Genomic DNA, 14,799 nt, shown 5'->3' on the forward strand with positions numbered 1-14,799 from the left:
GAATCTGCTCTATGCTGGATTAGGCAGCAGATTGTTTCTCTTACTGTCTGCATCTCAGCCATGTTAACCAAAGCTTATCTGAATGATGGAGGGTTAGGGCTGTTAAGTGCACAGTATGCAGAAGTAAGATCTATAGCTGCTCGTGATAACAAATGGTAGTGACCTATTGCCAAAAGGGGGTTGAGGGAGCAGGCATTTTGGAGGTATCTGCAGCTTGCTGATGCTTTTGGAGAGGGCTGAGGCATCGGAGAAAAGCGTGCTGCAGGTGTCACCACAACCACTGTGGGACAGCTGACTTGCAAAGCTGTGCTGTCAGCCCCTGTTTCCCCATAGGGGATTGACCACAACAGCTGATGAGACAGAGCAAAAGGCAAAGAGTTCAGCTGCAAGTAGGAGACCATGGGTATGTTTGTTTTCCTGTTTTGTCTGTGTGAGCTCTGATAGATGATGGTAGCCTAAGGGCTTATGAAAGGATTGGTTGGTCTGGGGATATCAGGCAAAAAGTCCCACTAGGCTCAGCCAGGGCTGAAGAAGAGTAGATACCAGAACTCATCAGGAGAGGCTCCAGGAGCAGTAAAACCTCTTTGACCCCAGCCTTTAACTGCAGACTGCCAATGATGCTGCACAGACCACCCATCCAGCTGCTGCCTGCCAGGGAGTGCAGATGTGTGCTTTCCAAAATCTTCAGTGCTGGTTGCACTTGCACGTAACCTTCCCAGCTCCTTCTCCATGTGGTTCCTGCTGGTCTGGCTCTCGGCATCTTGAAACCACAGCTTCCACTTCCTTCTCTCCCCTCTTCAGTTGTGGCTTGGGCAATTATAAAGCTGGAATGCAAGGTGATCACATGGAGCTCTCTGGCATGGAGAGACGAGCTGGATGCCTCTGTTCTTAGCAGTGGCTTTGCAGATATTTTGGTACATTGCTAAGAAATAACAGGAAGGACAAACATGCATGCAGACCTGTTTTTGCACTCCCTGCTAAGCAGATTCTCCCAGTACTGGATTTCGTCAGATAGCAGCTCTTAGTAAATCCTGGCCCGTGCTGCTGGTTTCTGTGACCAAAGGTATGCATGATGATTTGGATCAATGTTTGCAAACTACTTGTGTGGGCTTCCCTTCCTGTGTCCTAGCAGCACTGTGCTGAGAAAAGCAGGGCAGAGCTCCCTGTCTGTTGCCATCCAAAAGTAGCTTGAGCATCTTGCACAAGTGCAGTTCCAAGTTCTGGCTCAATTCCTCTGGAAGCAAACACTACCAGCGATTATCTTTAGATTTGGATGGTAAGAGGAAGTGTTGCATTTTTTCCTAAGCCAGATATTGCAGCTCAGTTTTGCAGAACCAAGATATTCTGATGACCTGGGAAAATGATAACCAGCTGGGAGGGTACTTACAGATGGCTGAAGCAAGCACATGTAATGGATACAGTGCCATTATCACTGCTAGCAATACAAATATGCTTTTTTATTATTACTTGGTAAGTACTTCATTGGAAGCATTCATATTTAATTAGCATTGATTTTTTTTTTAATGGTTTGCTGTAAAAGATGGACCCAATGTCTCTTGCTTAGACAGTGTCACATAACCATTTATTCACTCAATCAGCAAAAGTATAATTCAGTTTAGGACTGAAAGCTTTTGTCTTACATTGAAATCAGTGACCAGAAACTTTTGGAAATTAGGCAGGTAAAATTTGGCAGGGGAGTAACTCGGAGGTGTAGAAAAGGATCTGTTGCACAGTGCTTTGTTTTGGGGGTTGGAGAAAAGATTATCAGATTATTTGAAAAGATTATCAGTCTGCAACTCTGGTCCATATGGAACAGGTTTTTTGTGAATTGTTCCTATGAGCTTACTATTCTATAGAAAGTAATAGGGGGGAAAAATGGTGATGGGGTGAAACTTCTTTACAGACTACTCTAGGTTTGCTGACGTGAAGAGAAATGAAGTCTCTGGTACCCTGACAAGAGAGGCAAACCAAGCTACTAATGTTCCGAAAGCAATGCTTGCTTGTGTAAGGAGCCATTTGAAAGCTTAGGAGTCTCAGCAGCTTAGAATCCTAGAATCACTAAGGTTGAAAAAGGCTACTAAGATCATTTAGTCCAAGTGTCAACCCATCACCACCATGCCCACTAAATAGACACACACACAAGCTTACTCTACACAAGGGTATACAGTGATCTGTGCTTTCAGATGGGGTACTGGCCACTTTCACAAATAGGGTTTCTTCCCCTTATCCTTGTATATATTGAGCTCAAAACAGCTCAGTACCGTAGGCTGGATACCTGCAATGCCTATTGGTAGCTGAAGGAGAAGGAAAAGATGCATCCCCAAGGCTCTGTACATTCAGGGCTCTTCCCAAGAGGAGGAGAATGTCTCCCAAACCAAGATCCATCTGTTTAGCTAATCTCCTTGAACTACTGGGAATGTTTCTTTCAGCTTTCAGTGGTTCTTGAGTATATGAGGGCTGCTGGATAAGCATGGGCAGAGCCTGGGCTGTCTCTCTCACCATATGCATAAGGTGAATGTGGGCATTATAGGACACATGTCAAGCCTGAGGTAACTTATCTGCAAGGCTGTCTTGTCTTGTGTCTATGTACTGTGCTCTTCTTCCAGGTGACCCTCCACAAGCTGCTGCTTGGATTGGCCAGTGTAGCCTCTACATGGTGATTGTGGCTGTGGAGAAGACCCTGATTATCCTTGTCCTGCTGATCCCCAGTTGGACAAAGGCAAAGGTAGGCTCCCAAGCTGTATTTTATTTTCCTAGCTACAGCTATTGTGATTTTTTTTTTCTTGTCGTTTTTGCCCTGTTAATGGTCCACATCATCATAGGTCTTTAATCCTTTTGACTTGTTGACAGCTCTCTGTGATAATTAGCTATTACTTAAGTCTGAGGAAACATGATTTTCATAACAACTTGGCTTTGTGATATGTTCTCCTGCTTGTCAAGAATGAGTGGAATATGATTATTTTTCTTCAGTTTTCTTTTCCGTTCTCAGAAGAATAAAATGGTCTGGGCTGGTTGGTGGCTGAGCTGCTTCAGTCCTGCCAGGGGATTTCCACATTATCTTGTCAAGTCAATATACTTGTGGTCTTGTGCCTAAACTAGGGAAACTGCTGATTGTTCCAAATTAACCCCTATAGAGTATTGCCCCACCCTTCTCCTCATGCTTTTGAATGGTAACTAGAGGGACATTAGTTTGTTGGGATTGTTCTAATTAAAAAACATACATTCTTTTGGGAATTGTAGCCATTTATATGGAGGAAGGCAGGCGTTGTGGGAAATTCACTAGTACAAAAGCTATTTAAGGAATTAAGGGGTCATCCCAGTATTGAGTGTGTTTGCACTTGGTGCCTTGTACCCAAAAGGGCTGATGTGACCTAATTGTATTGTTACTTGCAGCAGTGTGGGAGCATTTATCTGCTCCTGTTTAGGGCTTCTTTTTCAAATGTAGCAGCCTACAGTGTTCAAACTTGGCTGTGAACATTGATCTGGCACATGGCTGTGCAAATATGCTGACTATAGTTTGCAGCTAGGCTCAAGAAGCCAAGAACAATCCTACCAGCTGTTGTCACAGGTAGTTAAAGTCTATCTTTACTCATTTTATTGCTGAAAACAAAATGTTGGCAGCTGGGCAAAAGAAATAGCCTAAGCCACCTCAAAGAGCTAGGCTAAAGCAAGGAATGCAGGGCCCTAGATAGGACATAGCTTAAAAATGCATCCTGTTTGCAGCAAACAGCTATTTGAGTAATGCTTCTAAATGCTTTTTCTTCTCTGCAGCTTCAGCAGATCCTCCTGAGTTACATCCCAAACCCCCAGTTGGAGCTCATCGTGGTCATGCTTGTTGTGCCTTTTATTGTAAATGTAAGTGATGTCATTGCAAGTACAAAATGGGGTGGTTTGGAAATGGGTCCTTTCCAATGGGAAGAATGTACAGGACATGGCTTGGCAGCCTTGAGTAATCAAAGTGGATGGACAAGTTAAAGGGGAGTGGAAGCAAAGATCTTTGCTACCAGCACAAATCTGTAGCTACTGCCTACCAAGGGCTCTGCTCCTAACTCCCACTCCTTTGTCCAAGCTGCTGCGTGGCTGATTTCTTTACTTTTCTTGAGTGCAGTTGAAACACATCAGTTGAGAATTGCATCTAAACAGCAGCGTGGAAGGAACGAAGGTGCTCCAAAGCCTGTTGAAGTTCTTATAGGAATGGGTTTTCAGTGGGAATTTGCTGCGCTTTCAATTGCGAATCAAAGTGGAGGAAAGTTGTATGGGAAGAGAGGCAAAAAAGACAAGATAATTCAGTGGACATTCAGGGCAAATAAGTCCTCTTACTATGATCCATCACAAGAATCTTGATCAAGGAAGCTTTTTTTTTTTAAGTGTACTGTAGCTGAGGAAGGAAAAACAACTGTATGTCCTTGTTGTATATGCCAAGTGAAGAGTCGCTACCAACAGCACAAAGCTGCAAATATCTCAAGCGCTTATTTGTATTCCAACCTTGAAGAGAAAAAACAATGCTATTTCTTGCTTATATTCACCAGGGCTACTGGAGTAGCCAAAAAAGCATGCTTTCAGCAGAAATACAGGCTAGAGTCCCATTAGAGTAGCAATCTGGTTGTCCCAGGAGTACATAAGTCCCATTGAAGTGCATGGCAGATCTCTCTGCAAGTATAGTGACATGTATTTGGTATGAGGGTACTGGATTGAACATGTGCTGTGCTTTTTTCTTTTCTTTTCTTTTTTCTTTTTTTTTTCTTTGCAGTGCAACATGGATAGAAAGCACTGTTGAAACAAGAGACTTGGGTCCTTTCGAGAGATGTTGGGTATTGTCAGGAGTAGACCTTCTGCCAGACATGGTCTTTGTCCAACTGCATCATTTAAAGCTGTGATGTCTCTGTCACTTGAATTTGCAAGCAGTCATGGGAACATGAACAGAAGTGCTAAAGCTCTTGCAACGGATGTAGTGATGGGGACTGAGGAGCAGCAGTTCAAAGTTAAAGATACTATAAAGTAACATTCAGTATTAGCCATCTGTCTAGATTAGTTTGGACCGCCCAAAACTACTGATATTCTCAAGCTTAGTTTGGTGAAAGCTTTTTTCTCTCGTTCTCTTGATTCTATGCAGTGTGATTCTATGCAGTGTTTTACTGACAGATCAATTACTACCCCAATATGGCAAGTGAGAAAAAGATCTTAGCATTGAGATCTCCCTGAAAAAGAGATGAACTTTTATACTTCGTACAATAGATGGAGTGTTGGCAAGGATGGGTTTACCTGCCTGTGCTATTCCAACCTCTCTTCCCAACCCCACCCCACGGTGCACTTGCTTGAAAGCAAGCTCTAGTTCTTAAAGTGACTGGTGCAGGCAGAATAAGTGAATGAATACTGGATGACTTTGGTTCAGTGATTAATTCTGGAAGAAACTTGGTCTGTTGTGATCTGTTTTTGTCTCCAGTGAAAAGGGAATCCTCAGAATTTGTGAGGGAGAGACCTTAGCAACTTGCCTCATCTACCCTAACAGATAAACTTAACACAGGATTAATTTGGATATTGGGCTGCTGGAAGATGGAGGTTTGGAGGATCCAAAAAGAGAAGAAAGAAGTAGCTTGGCTTGCATGACTTTATATTTTGGTCTCTGCAGTCTATTCATGAAACTCTGTTCTCCCCAAGGCCGTTTTGTTCTGGGTTGTGGACAGCTTGATCATGAGGAAACACAAGCAGAAAGATATGTTGAACATCAATGGATCCACAGAAACCCCACAAGCTAGGAGTGAGGAATCTCAGGTAAGACCAAAAATGTTCTAAGTCAAAGACTAAATTGTGCACTTGGGTATGGCTTTTGTTTTACCAGAACTATGCAGTATACCATCATGTTACATAGACCTGGACTGATGTTTGATGAATATGGGGGTGACCTTGGGAAGTCCAAATAACTTCTGATGCTTGTAGCTGAGGTCAAGAGAGGTTCCTTAGGAGGATTTGATGTAGTATCACAATCTATAAAGAAGTGCTGAAATACTGTTCTCTAGTATGACACCATCTTGAGAGTGGGGGATCACAAGAGTGACAGGCTGAAGCTGGTGGGCACATCTGCCCTAGTACTATCAACTTTGCTATTATTAATTTTAGTTGATTTTGGCTCAGATCTTGCTTTCCTTGCTGCAATTAGCCTCCTTTTTTTTGGGGGGGGGGGGGGGGGGGGGAGAGGGGTGGGGCGGGGAAGCACAAGGCCCAGCTGGGAATCCTGTTTTTTTTGTCAGTATTCTGAATTATTCAGTCTAATAATGGTCTTGTAGCTGCAGAATGCTGTGTTTTGCATCATCTGAGCCTGACTATTAAAGTTAAGGAGACTGGGGTGGGAGTGGAATGCTCCAGTATCAGCAGGCTTTGTTCCTGTAGTTAATGACGTGTGGACTGCCAGGCAGGTACTGCCTGAGTTTCCCATCAGATTTTTTGCAGAAGCCACAACCTGATTCACTGGGTCGAATTTCCTTCCTTTCCCCTGGCTCCCAGCCCTTGTTTGAGTGCTCAGTGCCTGACTCCAGGTATCAGGAGACACTGTGATTGTATCCTGCAGTTCACTGGCAAGAGTTAAGGTTAAATCACTTCTGGCAGTCATAGTTTGGCTCCTGGAGTAGTTGAAGAATTTAGGATGGACAGAAATAACACTGAGAAAGCAAAAGGTATTTAACAGAGTAACTCTGTTCTTGTACTAATGAGCATGATGGCCAATTACTATACAGTCTGCAATGTATGCATGGGTAGTGGTGTTCAGTAGAGTCCTTGATGGTCTGTCCAATAAGGATGGCCTGGGGGTTCAGGAGGACATGGCATCTGCCCTTCTGGCAGGAAGGGCAGGCAGATGTAAGCAAGTGGTGAGACAAATGAATCATTCTTCTTGGCCCAACACCCAGATAAACAGCTGTGGCTTGGCTAGGTTGCTGAGAACACGTGAGCAATATTTCCCAGGGAGTTTCCTGAGCTGTGGGGCATCCTGAAGAAATCTGTATTGATCTGGAGAGAGAAGAGGAGCTGAGCAGTACCAAGATGTCTTAATAGTTGTACACTGAAGCTAAGGACTGCTACCTAGGACATAAAGGTGAATTAACTCTAGGTAGAAACTGTGCCCTGGTTATAGCACAGTCCTGGTTGCTTGATGTGTTCAACAGTGGTGCTTCCTGGGCTGGCCTCCAACCTAGCTCCACTCAAAATATAAAACTGATGGTGAAGATCTGCTTCACTGATTGGATATGCTGGAGTGTTTCTGAGGCTTACATTCAGCTAATATTAGCTGCCTCCTTGCCCTTGTTTTGACTAGACAGCAACTCAGATGCTACAAGCTCTTCTCCGACCTGTTGCAACCTAAGCTTGGGTCACTGAACCTCACAGATGTTATCATAAGCTTCGGGCTGCTGTAGATACACAGATGGTGTTGAAGTTACTGGATCTCCATAGAAATGGAGTTGTCTCCTGCCTCACTCCATTGGAGGGGACAAGTGTTTTATGGCCTCTAGCTCAGTTTTTGGATACCTGTTAATCTCCACAAGCTGGAAAGCCTCTTCTGATAGCTTGACCTAGGTAGGGTGCTTCATGTGGTGGGTATGGACTCCTGCAGGCTGAATCTTTCCGTCAATATCCCTTGCATATCCTCCAAGTATTTGGCTCCTTTTCTCATGAAAACTTTCTTTGAAACCTTCTATGTGCAGGCTGTCTGTCTGCCTTGAAACTGTCTGATCCGTCACCACAGTTTAGGTACTAAGGTGATAGGTTTGTACCTGGAACTGTCTGTAGGGACTGCTCAGATAAGCTCCTGTGTCTCTTCTCCAGCACTATACAAATAATTCGGGTAGGGAAGAATGTTAATTAAAAAAAGAGTCAGACATGAGTGATTTTTTTTTTTTTTTTTTCCAATTCTGCTTCTTGGCATCGGGCCTTGAAGTAGACTCCTGCTTTGTCACTTTTTAATTTGTGCTGATAAATACGGTGTTGGATGGTTGAGTGCTACAGCTGGGTCAGCTGGGATTTAGGTTCAAAATCGGAAAATGAGGGTTTTCGGGGCTTGTTTTGCTTAAGCTTTCTCCACGTGAACAGGTTATTCTTCCCTCCCTGCTGCCTACCTAGACAGGAGGAGAGAGATTGCTGAGAAGCATCTCTGTACAGGGCAGGGCTGGCTGGGGCTAATGTGTCCTTTGGTTTATCAGGGTTCATCAGCACTGTCTAGCAGCAGGCGCCAACAGCTCCCCGTCATGCTGCCTTCTTGAATTTCAACCCTCTGCCTATCTCACCAGTAGTGTCATTATTTTCACTTGAACTTGTAGTTTCTGTGGAAAAGAAGGGGGAGAAAGGAAAGGAGTGGTCTGAAGTTAACCTGCTAAAAAACTGTACTCAGCACTTACCATAGGGATAGCAGCAGTAACAACAGGTTGGATATTAGGGAAAACTTACTCTCAGAGTAGTAGTGCATTGGAACAGGCTGCCCAGCAAGGTGGAGTCACTGTCCCTGGAGGCGTTCAAGAAGAAAGTAGATAAGGCACTGAGGGATGTGATTTAGTGGGCATGGTGGGGATGGGTAGATGGTTGGACTAGATGATCTTAGTGGTCTTTTCCAACCTTAACAATTCTATGAAATGCTGGTTTTGTCCTTGACAGTTCAGATGAGTAATAAAAGGAGACCTAGCTATTCTACCACTGATGTTGTTTGCTGACTCCACAGCTGTAGTGCAAATCAAATAAATGCCCATCTCCCGGGTTTCAAAGCTCTTCTGTGAGCCAATGATATGCCACTGGACTCTTATTTATAATGAAACTGCTGTGATGCTTAGGAATAGGACAAGGAGTAATGGCTTAAAATTTGAATGTAGGAAGTTCCATGTTAACATGCAGAACTTCTTCACAGTAAGGGTGATGGAGCACTGCCACAGGCTGCCCAAGGAGGTTGTGGAGTCTCCTTCTATGGAGATACTCAAGATTCATCTGGATGCCTACCTGTGTGACCTATTGTAGGGAACCTGCTTTGGCAGGGGAGTTAAAACTCAATCTCTTGAGGTCCTTTCCAACCCCTGCAGTTCTGTGATTTATTTTCTTTTTCATATTGAAACTCTGTTTTTTAGTTTTAGTGCAGAAGAATTTCACTCTTGCTTCCAAGTGAGCCTTAAATCTTCCCTCTGTCACACTTGTCCTATCTTGGTAAATGCTCAGTCCATTTTTGCCTTTGTGTGGGATGGATAGGTAACTTCAGAGTGCCTGTCTGAATCTGGTGCTATTCAGGCTAGGGAAGTGCATTCATCTGCTTGGCCCTGATTTCTGCTTTGCTTGTGTCCTGCCCTTGACCTGTGTTTCTTTTCCCTTGTTCTTGTAAGTGTCGATAAACTTCAAATCGTATCAGTAGTTTCTTTGTTTTCACCACTTAGGAAAACAAGTCAGTTTTAATGATGTTGTATTTGATCTTTTTGGACTTGTTTTAGTTTTTTCCTCAGGGAAAATAAGTGAGCTTCTGCTGCTTCTTTTCTCCCCTCTTTGAAGGCTTACACTTTCAGAGGCAAATTACAGCAACATTTGGTCTAATAGCAGCGGTACTTGTCAGAGTCTTTGCAGAGAAACTGGAGGTTAGTTTAAGGTTGAGAGGAAAGCTAACATGCTATATGGACCTGCCTTTGGTTCTCATGGAGTTCAGCATCAATTCTAATCCCTTCCATAGGAATTATAACTTCTGGCAAATTTGCTAGATTGAAGGTGATGGTGAATGCTGATACCTCTACTGCTTACTTTAAGAATTGAAGAGCGCTCCAAGAGCAAGTTTGACTTGCAAATTGGTTGGCTGAGCTGATTTTTTTTTTTAATAGCTCAAGGTGAAATGGAATGCCTGCTCATTAGGGGAAAGTTAAATGAAGATGGATATGGTCTCTTGTAGGAGACTGTCCCACCTGTCAGTCCTGCTGAGGTATGGGAGCTCATCTGAACTCAGATGTGAGAGAAAGATAGAATGGTTCCTGTCTCTGAATGTGACTAGTAGAGTTTCAGACAAAATTCCATGTCTTGCATGGAAATAGCCCTTGAGTTTCTCTGTTTTTCAACTCATTCTTCCTGGTGTGGGGAGGAATGTGTAAAGTATTTTAGGGCCGAGTGGAACAGTAGCACATTGTCCTGAGGCTGGGAAGCTGGGAAGGTCCATTTCCAGCTGTACCACTGATCTGTTGTGATTTTGACCTGGAAACATCTGTAGAGGAAGTGCCTTGACCAAGCTGTGCTGAAACATCCCAAACAATTCTGTCTGGGGAAAAAAATGAGGGCCTGTACTCTGACCCTCATAGCAGTGAGGTGCTTTCTCATGATGAAGCTCACCATGGAGCTGTGGAAGGGTTATTGGAGGACTGTTGGCTTGAGTGGTTTTGTATGAGCTCTAGAGCAGGCAGATAGCAGCCCAAAGAGGTCTGGATGCACAGCGCCTTCTACGTCAGCCATGGCTGGCTGTGAGAAGGTCTGAGTTTACAGCATGAAACCCACCTAAATAATCAGTTCATTAGACTCCAAAGATGACCTGTTGCAGCCTGTCAGAGTTCAGTGATTTTTTTTTTTTTTAAATAATGTTGTGTGTAATTAATCACCCATTTTTTTCCAGGTCTTCCAGCATCATAATATTTATATGACAAACAGGAAATCTTCACTTGGAAGAGATGGAAACTTTCCTGTGATGTCTTGAACAAAAAAAAGAATGGGATTGTGTAGGTTAACTTAAGGGGATGGAGGGGAATGAGATCTTAATCTGATCTATTGCTATCCTTTGAGTATCTGATGTGCTGCTGTGAGGATAACGAAATCAGATGGAGTGTGTGTGAGAGTGGGGAGAATGTCTTGTTCTGTGGCTGTTCGGCTTTCTTTGAAGTCACCGACTCATTGCAGTTTGTTTTTCCTGTTTAGTTGCTTTGTTGCTGTGGTGACTGGCTTGGTGATGCTGTCTTAAATAAACAAGTGGAGGATATGTTCATTCACAACTGTATCTGGAGATGGGCATGAATAAGGCTGTACTCCTGCTCTGGTTGTGTTGTTTTTCTATTCCACCAAGGAATGCTGGGCTCTGGGTCTAGTTGGGCTGTTAGTGGGCCTGTTGGGCTGAAAGCCTATGAGATGTTGTGTAACTAGTGTCTTGGAGGTGGAAGGGTTTTGTAGGATGGACACGAGGCTTCACAGTTCATTGGTTCCAGTTGCATCACAAATTGATGAGGCATTGGAACAGGCTGCCCAAGGAGGTGGTGGAGTCACCATCTCTGGAGGTGCTGGGGAAAAAAAGGCAGTGATGACACTGAGGGACATGTTTTAATGGACATGGTAGGAATGGGTTGATGGTTGGACTAGATGATCTTAGTTGTTTTTCCAGCCTTTATGGTTCTATGAATTTAGGGTCAGATGGGGCTGAGACTTGAGTGAGAAGTCTTAGCTGGGTGAAGCTGCTGCTTTTCTTTTTCATTTGGCATGGGGGAGAGTGCTAATTGGCTCTTTTTCCCCTTATTGGCCATGAACTAATGATGCTGACTAGATGCTGTGAGGCAAGTGGAGGAGAGGGGAGGGACTTCTGACATCACTCATCTAGAGAAATAAAACTGAAAGCCCTCAGCTGTGCTGCTAAACTTGTACCCATCTATAGCATAGAGCTAGACCCTGAGTGTCAAAGACTTGGTTACGCTACTGGTGTGGGGGATCACTGCGGACCAGAAATCCTTGGCTCCTAGCTGCTGCTGGGGTGACTGCACATCATCTGTGCTTAGATCTTGCTACTGCTGGGGGTAAAGACAATAGGACTGCTTTTGCTCAAAGCTGAGCTTTAAAGGAGTCAGATGGGGTTGAACAAACAATCTGTCAAGCATGAGTAGAATCATAGAATCTACCCATGCAAACAATTTCTGTCCAGCCTGCTGGCTGGCATTAGGTTGCAGCTCTTCTGCGGGGCTGTGCAGCCGTAGCCTGAGTAAAATCTAGCCTTTTTCCTCTTCCAGATGATCTGGCTGGAGGATGTTCCATCAGGATGGTTCTGTCTGCATCGAGCGAATGCTCCGGGCCAGTGGCAGCCACTTAGCTCAGAACTGCCTCTTGATAGCTTCAAGTCTGAGGTTAGCAGCTGAGAGCATAGGTGTTCTGGAGGCAACGGGCAGCCTTGTGGTTGTGCAGCAAAGTATTCTCATCAAGAGAGGTACTGGTGGGAGGTGTTGCTGCTCTGTTCTGGCTTCCACAGTTCAGACTCTGCTGAGTAGAAATAAGAAGGTGCCAGGCTAGCTCAGCAACTCTGAGCCTGCTGGCTGTGACTGAAGCAACCCTGAGCTCTGCTTGTTTCCCTGGCTAAGCTTTGGAGATAGCAAGCAGCTGGGGGCCTGGGAAAATGTCTCTGTTACAGCTGTTTGCAAAATGTGGCCTAGTTTTTGTGCATCTCCTCGGAGGCTGCAGCCTGGCCTTAATGTGAATGTTTGTGAGTCCTGTCCCCTGGTGAACAGAGCTTTCAGCTGCCTGTTCCACTCTCAAGAGGGCTTACGGATACCGGAGCATCTGTGTTTGGATCCATATGTTCCTGGCTGCTTTGGAGTGGTCAAGGTGACCTTAAGACCTCCCTGCTCTGCAAGATCTAACCCTATTGGCAGTAGATCCTTTTATGGGTGCTTGACCCCTCTAGTAGTCCCTTGCTAGGGAATATTGCCTGTGGTATTAAGATGAGAGAACAAAATTCCAGCTACCATCTGATTGAGGACTCTGATTCCATGAGCATCCGTCTGTTCTCCTCTCAGGTGCTGCTCTCTCCAGACATGGATTTTGACCAGTCTGAAAGTGACCAGGATATCTCAGGACTCCAAGGAACAAACCAGAAGATGAAGCAGTCCAGCTACCACGTGGTCATCTGATAGCACTGAGACAAGGGAGGTGGAGGAAGGAAGCAGTACTGTGATTCCTGAGCTGGCTGAGGAAGGATGCAGAATGCAGCTGATCCCTAGGGATCTGTGGAGCCCTGCCTCATGTACGCCTCTCCTTCTGCAGTTATCTCTTTGGGATGGTGCCTGTGCAGCCTGTATCTAAGCAATATCTGCTTTATCTACCCAACCCTACCATAGCACACTGCAGGGATGTTGAGGTTAGGGTAAGGATGTGTGCTTCCTCTGGCTGGCCAGCTGGGTGTAACTTTGTCAGGGCTAAAGACTGAAATCAAAAAGTTCTCTTTTTTTTATAGAAAAATCCTATACTGTCTGAACCGTAACATTTTTATATGCACAGACACTCTACAGAACTAGTTTGTGATTATATATTTAAATGCCTTGAATTGAGAAGATTGTCTCAATGGATCTGATTATTTTTTTTACTGTTTTATAAGGAATGCAATAAATATTTGACTTAAAACTGCTTCATATGTGATTGTTTTCCATATATTGTTTTCCAATGTTTTTCCCTGTTTTGTGAGACACTAGCCCTGCAAAAGGAAGGGTACGAGCTGTTGGGTCAATCCCAGTTCCTGGCATCTTCTGTTACAGGTTAGAAGTTCCTATTCTCTCTTATTAACGGGCTCTGATAATCTACAAACAACAAAAATGCAAAACATTCTGCAACTCTTAGAGAACAGCTGTTTAATGTGCTTGCAGACAGCTGTGCTGAAACTCAAGAGTCCAACCAGAACATGGTCTGATCCGAGTCTGAGCAGGTAGACTTAGGTAAGCCTCACATACTGTAGAAGTCTCAGGAAGTGTTGGGCAGGAGTTGTTTTGATGTTTTTTGTGTGGGCTTGGTTTTTTGTGGGTCTTCTCTCCATTGTGTTTTCATAGGAAAAACTTCCTTAATCAGGCATGTAGATAAAGGGTTTGGATTTTCTGACTTTAGAGGGCTCTAGTCCTTTAAAAACTAAGCTGAGAGGATGTGAATTTCCTTGGGTAGCTGTTCTTTCCGACTTCAAAGCAGTTCAGAAGTGTTAGATGCAAATAAGTCTTGCATGCCTCTGAGTGAACTAGACATGCTTGGCTACACTTGCAGCTGTGTAGCCCTATGATGTATTTCTAGAAGTTAAGTCCCTTTTTGTTTGTTCTTTATTTAATGGTCAAAATCCTACTTGTGCTGGCATGCCAAACGGCTGTTGGAACAAATGACACACAGCTCTCTGAACAGCTCATTTATACTGCTTCATGACATCACTCGTTGCCAAACAAGCAGAAGTTGTGGAGTCCTCTGCTGGTGAGGGCTGAAGCAACCCCTGTGTTGCTTAAGATCTTGAGAAAAAGCAGTTGAAAACAGCTTCCTGTTAGAAACTTGCCTCGGTGAAATGATATTTCAGTTTTGTTCTTGCTATAAGCTGTGTAGTGCAGTACTATGCAAAAGTACAGTCCTTGTTTTAAAATGGAAGGTGAGTGTTGTGATCTCAGTTCTCAGTGCTGGGTGAGGTGGTTCACAGTGGGCCATCATGAACACTAGGAAAAAAAAAAAAAACTTCCCTACTACAAGGGGGACAGAGCCCTTGAACAGGCTGCCAAGAGAGGTGGGAGAGTCTCCTTCACAGGAGATACTAAAAACCAATCACTTCCACTGTGCTCTGGAGTGATTGCTAAGCCTTTGTATCTGAGCAGTTTGTGATCATAAGCCACATCAATGCGAAGCAAAGTGCTCTGTGACACTCATGAAGGTGAGAACAGATGTGTGCTTGTCATGCACTTAGCACAATGTGTTACCTGGGGCATCTCTGGGCTATCAAAAAGGGATATAAAGACCAAGCCTGGACAACTCTGAAGGAGGGATTGGAACAGGTTGCCTGTAGATGTGGTGGATGCACTGTCCTTGGAGGTGTTCAAGATT

The 14,799-nt window shown here is 44.2% G+C and overlaps 1 protein-coding gene across 2 annotated transcripts in view; it reads left to right on the forward strand.

Annotated features, from left to right (window-relative positions):
* The window catches only part of LOC100548072 (store-operated calcium entry regulator STIMATE-like), a 31,542-nt gene extending 18,176 nt beyond the window's left edge, over positions 1 to 13,366 (forward strand). The window contains exons 5-9 of one of the 2 annotated variants that reach the window (XM_010713850.4): positions 2,607 to 2,725; positions 3,772 to 3,855; positions 5,659 to 5,772; positions 11,979 to 12,092; positions 12,759 to 13,366. In XM_010713850.4, coding sequence (XP_010712152.2) covers positions 2,607 to 2,725; positions 3,772 to 3,855; positions 5,659 to 5,772; positions 11,979 to 12,092; positions 12,759 to 12,872 — 545 coding nt within the window. In that variant the 3' untranslated portion in view covers positions 12,873 to 13,366. The remainder of the gene's footprint in view (positions 1 to 2,606; positions 2,726 to 3,771; positions 3,856 to 5,658; positions 5,773 to 11,978; positions 12,093 to 12,758) is intronic. The other variant, XM_010713912.4, reaches the window with a different exon arrangement.
* Positions 13,367 to 14,799: the final 1,433 nt, after the last annotated feature.

Source organism: Meleagris gallopavo, chromosome 1, assembly GCF_905368555.1.
Source record: "Meleagris gallopavo chromosome 1, MGAL_WU_HG_1.1, whole genome shotgun sequence".
Lineage (NCBI taxonomy): Eukaryota > Metazoa > Chordata > Aves > Galliformes > Phasianidae > Meleagris > Meleagris gallopavo.